Below are 10,192 nucleotides of genomic sequence, written 5' to 3'. Positions count from 1 at the left end.
GCGGGAGCTGCGCCCGGGGACCCCCCGGCCCAGGACGCTGCCTGATGGGTGCAGCCGCCATAAGTGTCGCTGGCTGAGCACCGACCGAGGACAAAGGGGCGCTGGGTAATTCGGGGAGTGACACGCCTTCTTCCGAGGAGATGGTGCTGTCTGTGGCAGTAATCCAACAGCTGGCTGCAGCAGCCTGCTGTGTCGAAGGGGCGGAGGGGGGGGTCAGACAGGAGCGGTTGTGCGGATTAAAAATGGTTGGGAAAATGTCCCCAAGTTTAATGATGCTGAGCAGTTGTGAAAGTGTCAATAGATGATTTCAGTAGAACTCTGTCTGCACCATCACTAACATCTAAAAAATGTGTGCACGTGTATGGACTATTTGAGAAAAAAAAAATTTCAGGAAAGACACGTGGATCCAGATGACTTAATATTTATTTGAAGAAGCAAATGAACAACATCCATTCCCCTTTACATAGTAACAAAAATATACAATACAAAAAAAGATTACACATGAGGTTCACAAGAGGTAATCCACATATCCTAAAGATAATCCAGGATAATCCCACTTTTAGCCTCCCCACAGCGTCACAGTTACAAAAGGCACAGATACTGTAAAGATGCATGCAAAGACGTTAAATTTCAAAAGAATATCAGACTGAAGTTAAGCATAATAAATTTGAAAAAAACCTTCATAATCTGGTAATACTTCATCAATATTGCAAAATTGAGATACTTAAGAGTATCAATATATCCGCCATCGCGGGATTTAGTGTTGCAATAAATGTCAGATGTCTATTGTAGACGTGACACGAGCAGCACACAAAAACTGATCTTAGTCCTTTGTTCCATGACATTATACATCATCAATATTCTACGAGATGCTTAATAGCTCAACCTGAGCCCCGAGCCCCCCCACCCCCTCCCCACGTCTGGGCTTGTGATTTAGTGTAACGAGGCATGTAAACCAACACCTGAACCATGTAGTTATTACTCAGCACAGCCACCCCCACCCCCCCCTATTTAGAACACGGATCGCATCAGGGGCCTGCAAACATCATCCAGAAGCACATACTGATATAACGATGAGCTCCAGAGGCACCAAAGGATTGGGCATATAATGAGAAGGGGGTCGGGGTACAGGGGCAGGTGGTGAATAAAGAGTAACGGGGGGAGGGTATAATCCACTGCTGTGTTGCCCTTCACTGCTGAAAAGACCTGTCTGTTCCACTCCCAGTTTAAATAGAGATGGGAGAGCTGAGCGGGGCGAGGGGGGCGGTCTAACAAGGGGATCATGACAAGAGGAGAAAGTTGGCATTTTAGTGAGCTGAGCAAACCCTCACAGTTCATAGTCTGCTTGTAATAGGCTTAATTGAAAGTGAAACCAGCCATTATGCATCGACCTCTCATTCTTAGTCAATTCTGACCACAATGGTTGGGCCCGCTGCAAAGTACCAGCCTGAAAACTGAAGCAGGTTCAGAAACACACATCAGATTAATTTCCATGCTCTTGAGGTTAAAATACTAAAGGTATTATGAGGGAAGCAGACAATTCCCTGACAAACAGCGTAAAAGACTTGAAAACACAGCGAGTGACACTGCCAGCAGCGTCAATGAAGCCTGAGAGAGTGGAGGAGTCGAAGGATGCACACCTACAGCTCTGGTGGTAAGCTGCTTAATATTTGGGGTAGTTGCACTGCAATGAGGAAAAGGTTGACAAACTATACACATAATTTAACATTTCCTGCTGCAGCATTCAGGTAGAAGGCTGCATGGATCTACCTTTTGCAGACTACTTGAGCCCTTGTGTGATTTAAGAGTTTTATTTTCTTTGGCCAAAGGAAGTTAGAGGTTGGAGTGCAGTGAAGCTGGGTTAACGTAATGATAACTCCACAGTTGGTGTCACAGATGTGATTAAAAACATTTCCAGCCATTTAGCATTCTTAACCTTTAGAAATCTTAGAAGTCCCCTTCTTTGACACCTACATAGAATTATTGCTATTTAACCCCATACACTGTCAACTGCTTAGCCAAGCTAATATCACCATTTTACCGAACTTGAGAATCACCAAATACATAAAAGAACCTGTCCTAAGCAATTTATTAGTTTAGGACTCTTAGAGAGAACAGTAAAAACAGAAAAATCCTGCAAAACTGTATTGTGTCCTCTTAAAGTTCCAGGAGATGCTCAGTTAGACTAACTGGAGTCCCCTTGGGGAGGCCCCGACTAGCACTTCAAAAACTCTTGGACTAGATTAAACTATCGGCAGTGGCGTCTGAAGAAAAACCAGAACACCAGCCACCCAGTACAGGTTTAATAAGGGAGAGCAGGCCACGCACAGGAGTATTGTTCAAATGGCTAAGAAGTTATCTCCAGTACCAGCAGGTGGCAGTAGAGGATCATTACAAACAGTGACAGAAGCAGCTGCCAATCCTCCATGTTGACCATGATTAACAGACTACACAGAGCAGACAACAGGAGGTGCAGAGACACAGTGCTTGAAGGAGTACAGGTGCTTTTGTACCAGGAGTGCACAAGAGAGCTATGGCAAATACGCTTAGAGATACGAATAAAGTAGTTGCACTTGTAGTGAATGTTGTGCTGTTGGACACGTCATCATTCATTAGTCCCGGTGACAGAGGTGAAGTGTACAAAGTGCACAGGTGCATAGAGTGTGAAGGTCACGGTGAATGCTCCCAAACATAATACAATGATTTTTCTGACTAAACATATTTTGGTCTTTGCTGTTAATAAAAATTCACTTAATCTTGACCAAATAAAATAACTTGTCCTCTAATAGCTCCATGCTAGATAGGTCCCTGTATGGAGATGTTTATCAAAATAAATCTAGATATCGTTTGATTATGAGTTTCTTACATCGCTTATTTCATTCTCTCCATCCTGCCTTGCTGTCCTCAGTGTGACAGTGGAACAATCACTTCCACATAGTTGTTGGGGAAGTAGCCTGTTCGGCCTCGAAGGGATCCCTCATACCAGTTCTCGTCGATTCGACTGACCAAGGTGATGATGTCACCCTCATGGAAGCCCAGCTCCCCGTCATTCTCCGGATCGAAGTCGTACAGGGCTTTACAAGATGGTTCAGCTGTAGAAATGAAGACAGACATGAGGCCAAGTGAGGAGGGAGACTGGCTCGCATCAGTCGTTCTTATCCCCTTTCCCTTCCTCGCTTTAACAGACTTTATCAACAGGAATGTGTGACCAGGTTGACAGAGTCATTGTAACAGTACCACCATTGGTTGGAAGAGTCCATCTGAAGCTCAAGAACAGAGCACTGACATAAATATTTTGCTCCGATGAGCATAGTCATATTAAGGTTTTGTTTTTTGATAAGAGGATTTACATTTTCTTGTACCAAATTGAAGAGAATGAGGTAAAGATGTTCAAGACTTTTAGAGAGGAACTGCGTTACCCTTGAATCAAAGTTCAAATTACCAAAGACGCAGTTCTTGAGGCTCAGAAGTTTCATCAGTCAGTAAAGATACACACAAATCAGCAAAATTGTGACAGCAGGTTGATAACCTTAGTTAGGATGCAATCCTCTGATCAATAGAACACAGCTTGCTGAAGATTCTAGGTCTCTGACAGAGCAGTCTTGCATCTTGTTCAGGGAACCAGACAGACTGGAGGCAATGGACACCATACCACCATTCAGTAATGTTAGTGAAATGCTTTTACCGTAAACACAGGCATGCAGCCACCTCACTACCTTACAGTTATGCCACAAGGTGAGGCCAATTAGTGAACTAGTTCTTTTTAAGTGACACATCATCGTCCGCCGTCACTCACACTGTCGGCTCTTGAACGAGGTTCTTTGGAACGATGGAGCTGGATATTGTGCTGGGGCTGGTTAAAGCCGCAGAGGGAAAACACACATCAGTCATAAAAATTTGTGAAGACACATGTCTTCTTTGGAGTACACCTCCCACGCATGAACACACAAACACTTCATTAATCAATAGAAGTACACGTACCAGGAGAGTAAGATGGAGGGCTTGATGCAGCCGGTGAGTACCCCCCGTTGGACTGTTCCATCTCTCCAAAATCAAAGGATGGTCTGGGTTTGGGTGTGTACTGGCGCCTTGGTTGGGACTGAGCCTCAGCCACTCTGCATACAGATATGGGCAGGTTAATGATGAAGACAATTTACTGATAGCAATAATAATTATACTCATTAATCTAATTAAATCTAGTAAATGCTAAGATGTTCTAGAAAGTGTGTGCTATAAGGCAACTATCAATACTACAAATCCACTGTCAGAAAACACAATTTTTCTCAATTAAAATTTACAATTCATCTTTTAAAAAGAGGAAAAACAGGCCTAACTTACCTGCCCACTAAACCAAGTTAAAAATAATTATCTGGTGAAAGACAAGTTGGTGGTGCTAAATCATCCATCATCATGAGCCAGAGGACAAAGACTCAACATACAACAGACACGCCAAATTCCTCAAATAGTCATGCTGCTGACCTTTCTCCCAATTTGTCAGAAAGCCCCTTCAGGATTTCTGAGGCCTGCTTGTGGTACTGCAGCATAGACTCCACAAAAGAAGACAGCTGAGTCACCTGCTCCACCTACACCAGCACAGACAAAAAAAATTACAATGAGACTAAATCCAGAAGCAGCATCGGTCCCTCAGCACATCATTAACTGGTAAATTCCTTAACGGTGCCTCATTCAAAACAAAAAAAAACAAAAAACAAAAAAACAAGTATCTGGCTGATCTTGTATAGTCAAACATTAAAATGTACTCAAAGTGTTTATCAGGCAATGGCGCTGCTGTGTTCTAGCTACAATCACTAGCCAATTTAGTAAGTACACCTGTTCAACTGCTCATTAATGCAAATATGTCATCAGCCACCTGACTGAGTTGATATAAGTGGCTTTGGACAAGAAATGGTGGTTTGTCCCAGACTGGTTTGAGTATTTCAGAAGCTACTGGGATTTTATTGAACCCTATCTCTCGACTCTACCGAGACTGATCCAAAGAGGACATATCCAGTGAGCGTCTGTTCCTTGTTGATAGCAGAGGTCAGAGGAGAATGTCAGCCAGACTGGTTGAGGCTGATGGAACAGAAATAGAATCGCAAATAACCCCTCGTTGCATCTCTGAACATGATACACATGGAAACTCGAAGCAGATGGGCTACAGCAGCAAAGGACCACTCCCGGTTTCATTCCTGCCAGCTATGAACAAAAAAGTGAGGCTAAATTTCATTAAGGTTCAACAAAATTGGACAATAGAACATTGGAAAAAGATTGCCTGATTTGATGAGTTGCTCTGCTGGAACATTTGGATGGGTGGGTCTGAATTTGGCATAAATCTTAATCATAGATGCATCCTGCCTTGTATCAACTGTTCAGGCTACTGCTGCTGGTGTAATGGTGTGGGGGTACTTTCTTGGCACACTTTGGGCCCCTCAGTACCACCTGAGACTGGTTTAAAGGCCACAGCCCACATGAGTATTGTTGGTGACCATATCCATCCCTTTATGACCACAGTGGACCATGTACTGGTGGCTACTCCCAAATCATCTCAAACTGGTTTCTTGAACATGACCAGAGGTAGTTTTCTGGAGTGAGTCACTCTTGACAAGAGCAATGGCATTAAATGTGTGTTGAAAATCAAAACTGGGAAGTAAAAAAATCCTCAACAACACAATCTTTTTGATGGACTCAAACTGAAATGTCGAGACAGATGAAAAAAGAAAGGACATGGTCCCTGTAATTGAAAATACTGCACATACTTCATCACTGAAAGCGCGGCCATGAAATTGTAATAGCATGACCCCCGATGACGATGTTTGCACAGATTCATTTGGAAGACCAGAAGCTGAAGATGAAGACTGATGAAGGTGAAAAAACCCCAACACTTGACAGGCTGCATTAATGGTGACACTCATCACTCACACAGGACACCCACTGCCCTTAAAAACTGAACAGTTGGCTTTCTAGCTGAGAGGCTGTAAGCAGTGCATGTAGGAGATTATACAGCAAAACAAAGACTATCTGGTACGAATGCAGAGTTCAATATCGAATGCAGACAAGATGGCTTAGGCCTAATTGGTCCTCACAAAGATATCTAGACAACACCAAAGGGAGTTAAACGTTTAATTTTTGAATGTACCTGGGCATTATAGTAATTTGAGTGATTTCTAAAGGCAGAACATGAACTCTCTTTTGAAGATTCAACGCTTGTAGCGGTTAAAATTGCTTTCAAGTTTTTCTTCACTTTTGGAGTAACCCCAAAATTTAAAAAAAAAAAAAAAATGCAAAATGAACCACAGCCTAAAGTAACGGTATATTTTACCCTTTCAGTACGAAACTTTCCATATCGAGAATTCAAACAGTCACAACCACGCATTCCTTGTAATTAAAAGAGGGTAAACTAATACCTATTAAATTAGTCCAACACATAAAATGAACTCCACGAGCTTTCAATGTGAATCTACTTCTGTCCACTGGCTACTCACGTCTGTCTCCAGCAGGTTGTGCATGGATCCCTCAGCCATCTCTTTAGACTCGTGGAACTTCTCCAGCGCCTGCCTGATCTCTTCGTCAGGGATTTTACCCTGTCGTTTCTTTTTATAATCGTAGTCCAGACGGCGGCCCTCCAGCTTCTTCAGGTGGTGCTGATTAAGAGGGGTTGGGAGTTAAAGAGATTTCATAATATTCTCTGCTGTCACTTTTCCTGAGCTAAAAATATATCACATATATATAGCTATTTCAACAGCTTTGCTTTATACGTGATGTGACAGTTTATCTACAGTGAAAAATCTGTAGATTGCAAATACTATACAGCTATGACTGCAGTGGCCATTAGTCACTGCCAGGCTCCTATGTGCAGAAGCACACCGCCACTTTGATTCTACCTGAATGTCCTTGATATCCTTCTCAACGACTCCCTGCAGTGGGTCAATAAAGTTCTGCTTCACATCAATATCCAGAGAGTCCTTGACTTCGGCCAGCCTCTTCATCGTGTCCCCAATGTCAACCAGAGCTCCTCCTGCAGTTCACACATGCAATACATCAGTATTAGGAGGTTTTGGTCATAGTTGGGCATGTAAGTTATAATCAGAAAATCGGAAACCGTGAAAAAGCACTTGTTGGAAGAACAGAGATGTAAGGAAACTTACAAATGTCAGTTGTCTTCTTTGTCTTTAGTGTGTGGCATTCTTTTAAATATCTCAACATCTCTTTGACCTTGTTTATAACATCTGTGCGACTTCACTACTCTTACCAAAGTTGGTTTCCTCGCCCATATCCCGTCCATATTTAGTCATGCACTCCCCCAGGAGGCCCTCAGGCTGGGGGTAGCCAGGACTCTTCACCTGCCCGCGGATTTTGGACACCGTGTTGAGCATGGACAGCTTAGCCCTTGTTGCTGGGTTGGGCTGGAGATACTCTGAAGTTTTGTTGATGACCTCCACCACTGCTTTGCTGGTAACATCTGCTTTCTGGTGGTACAGGTAAGGGAGAGACAGTAATTGACACATTTGCATATGCAGAGTTTTATGCAATTTAGGGTTAATGTGAGAGGAAACTCCCACGCGGAGTGTATAAACATATTGCTACTTTGCAGATGTTCTTAAAAGAATTATGTGCAGCGATACCCTTTCAAGGTCCCTGAAGTCTTCATCCAGTTTGGTTCCCTCTGCACCCCCCACCTTCTCACTCACCATCTGTGAACACACAGCAATGAAATTAACTCAGCAGCTTTAATCGTATTTATTTAGCGCTTACTACAAAGTTTGTTCTGTGACTAAATACACAGCCTTCACATGTGAAAATGGAAGATGATACCGAACTGTATATTAAAAAACAAACAAATTCAAGACACCCAACTGTCAACATTTTTGTTAACTGATGGAGAGTCCAGCTTAAGTGAACATTAAGTTGAGAGTTTTGCTCAAAATTGCCAGCATAAATTCTTTTCCACGATGAGGACGAAAACTTACCACTCCTCCTCCTTTAATGGTCAGTAAATAATTATCAAAAAAATGTTAATCAGTAAAGTTTTTTTTTTTTTTAATTGGAAGACCAGGGAGCTTTTCTATTTATTCAGGTTGTGATGGATGCATTTGCTTAGCTTGTGGTTAACTTTATTTATTTGATTTGGTACATTTTAAATGGACTTTTATTCTTATTGTTCTGTATCATGAAATTTGTCTCAAAATGAATCTTAACTAATCCACATGTATACTAATATTCGGTTAAGCAGATTTCTGTGACTTCCAAAATTATCAGAATGATCTTTTCCAAGAACTTTTGCAGGTCTGGGCTTTGCTTTTTAACGTTGCTATCTCAAATTTACAATCAAAAATTGATTTGTAAACCTGGCTGTCAAAGTAAAAACGTTGTAGAACACATTCACTACATAAATAGTGCTTATTCACATGTCACATGTTGTTGGCTCAGAGCAAAAACTTGTTGCAAAACAGGATTCATCAAACCATGAGCCACTGGTTTTGCCAGTCAAATCTGGTTGAGCTTCATGTTGGCCATGGGAGGAACAGTTATGTCTTGTTCCTCAAGGGCAAGGGAGCTTTGAAATCAAACAAATGACTCTGACTGCTGTGGATGTTTGTAAATAATTTTTACTAAAAATATCTGAACTGCTTCTCTGAGCCTTAGTTTGCTGTCCATGAAACTCAAAGTGTAGACTGGAGGTTTTCTCCAAGGTGAGATCAGGACTGTTATTTGTCACTGGCTTGGCACTATGGACCATTTCAACAACTATTTATATTATGACGATTAAGCTAATTTATCTCGCAGGTGATATATTCGGCTGAAAGAAAATGCTTAGTCAGCAATAAGATTTTAAACAAAAAAAAGTATTTGAGAGATGTATTCTTTCAGAATTAAATGTTTCTTGACGGAACTGTTTTGAAATCATTGCGTTACCCAATACTTATTAAAGATTACATCGCAAACAAAGTCCAAACGGCATCATTATTTACAGCATCTATCAAACTACCTCACCCTCTCAAAGTCTGACTTTTGTGAGTCCAAAAAAACTTTTAATAGTTTTGCAAACTCAACATATTTAATGCAAGGCTTCGTTTCTCTGAGGTTTAAGTAAAAAAAAAAAAAAGAAGCTAGCTTTAGCAAATGTAAGGATAAGGGTTAACTCCGTGCAACTAGTAAACAACATATTTGACAGCTAAATTTTGCAGTAGTTAGAAGTATACTTTTCACCGAGCGGGGACTTTTCGTGTAGTTGTTTTAACAGGCAATGTGTTTTATCGTCACTGTAAGGGTTTTTTCTTTCTTCTCTATGACTAGCTAGCTCGACGCTAGCGCAAACTTGCGATAAAAGTAACGATAGTGCTAGCTAGCTAGCGAGCCTAGCTGTGGGCTAACGTCTGAAAGTCGCGCGATTACCTGGCTCGCTTTGTAGAATTGCTTCTTAAATCCAGCGACGGACATCTTGCACCGTCTCTGTTACCACCTGGACCTCGACCGGGGAAATGTTTGGTCGAATAGTTGTCGTTATTTTCTAAGTTAGGACTCTCTCTCGCTCTCTCTCTTTCTCTTTCTCTCTCTCTCTCTCTCTCTCACACACCAGCGGAGCAACACGTCTTCAAACTTTGCACGGTGGATGTGGAACTTGCTAGGCAACCACAATTTCCTGGCCTCAGCTTCATGTGGGAGGCTCCATCCCTCTGGATAAAGTGGGTCAGGTTTGTCTTTCATTACTTATGAGGGCATCATTCGGTACAATACATTTTTTTTTATCTCTTTAAACCCAGTGTCAACAACACAACTAAATACCTAAACACAACCTGAAACTTTTTTTAAATTTATGAACTTATCTTAACCATTTTAAAGACCATTTGAAATTGTCAGATGAAAAAAAAAAAAGACCTAAATCCTCACAATGTACAATTGTCCTTAACACACACACACGTTCACCTGCTATCCTTGTAAGGACATTGACGCCATTAGCTGTAAACAGCCAAACCCCAAATCCCCCAAACCAATACATGGCTAACGCAGTTCTTTACCTAACCTAACACACAAAGTTCTGTCAGTCTAGGATACAATTCCACGATGATATAAAATAACATGAGCCTTTCTTTGGACATTTGCCCCGCATTCATTTCTGGTCCATATTCAAAGCTCAGTGTTGTACCAATACAAATAATTGTTTCCTTCATCCTTTTTTTTTTTCTTTTTCCTT

The 10,192-nt window shown here is 41.6% G+C and overlaps 2 protein-coding genes across 3 annotated transcripts in view; both read right to left on the bottom strand.

The window, feature by feature from the left end:
- The window catches only part of stap2a (signal transducing adaptor family member 2a), a 6,147-nt gene extending 6,000 nt beyond the window's left edge, over positions 1-147 (bottom strand). Inside the window, exon 1 of the mRNA XM_086204932.1 lies at positions 1-147. This exon is cut by the window's left edge and continues 47 nt beyond it. Within this exon, the coding sequence (XP_086061058.1) occupies positions 1-61 (61 nt within the window). The 5' untranslated portion in view covers positions 62-147.
- A 258-nt stretch (positions 148-405) lies between these two features.
- Positions 406-9,688, bottom strand: LOC147261427 (endophilin-A2-like). Of its 2 annotated transcripts, XM_086203434.1 has the most exons (9): positions 9,394-9,688; positions 7,623-7,691; positions 7,250-7,466; positions 6,882-7,015; positions 6,483-6,641; positions 4,480-4,583; positions 3,982-4,115; positions 3,797-3,853; positions 406-3,092 (listed from the first exon to the last, which is right to left on the bottom strand). In XM_086203434.1, exons 1-9 carry the CDS (start codon positions 9,436-9,438, stop codon positions 2,905-2,907), a joined length of 1,107 nt encoding a protein of 368 aa, XP_086059560.1. In that variant the 5' UTR covers positions 9,439-9,688; the 3' UTR covers positions 406-2,904. The 2 variants fall into 2 exon arrangements, with proteins under 2 accessions (XP_086059560.1, XP_086059561.1); XM_086203435.1 differs by lacking the exon at positions 3,797-3,853 and having other exon boundaries at positions 9,394-9,686.
- Positions 9,689-10,192: the final 504 nt, after the last annotated feature.

Source organism: Aulostomus chinensis, chromosome 5, assembly GCF_037954235.1.
Source record: "Aulostomus chinensis isolate RoL2024-O1b breed Wild chromosome 5, RoL_Achi_v1.0, whole genome shotgun sequence".
In the NCBI taxonomy this organism is placed as follows: domain Eukaryota; kingdom Metazoa; phylum Chordata; class Actinopteri; order Syngnathiformes; family Aulostomidae; genus Aulostomus; species Aulostomus chinensis.
The sequence above is the reverse complement of the archived record's forward strand: the minus strand, read 5'-3'. Positions and strand labels throughout refer to the sequence as shown.

What these genes read in the sequence shown, in the direction of transcription:
- LOC147261427 (XM_086203434.1), bottom strand. Translation starts at nt 9,438, where the DNA reads ATGTCCGTCGCTGGATTTAAGAAGCAATTCTACAAAGCGAGCCAG. An exon ending in GGGCGAGGAAACCAACTTTG is followed by an intron (nt 7,016 to 7,249) that starts GTAAGAGTAGTG and finishes TGTGAACTGCAG; the next exon opens with GAGGAGCTCTGGTTGACATT. An exon ending in CCCTCCATCTTACTCTCCTG is followed by an intron (nt 3,854 to 3,981) that starts GTACGTGTACTT and finishes GGCTTTAACCAG; the next exon opens with CCCCAGCACAATATCCAGCT.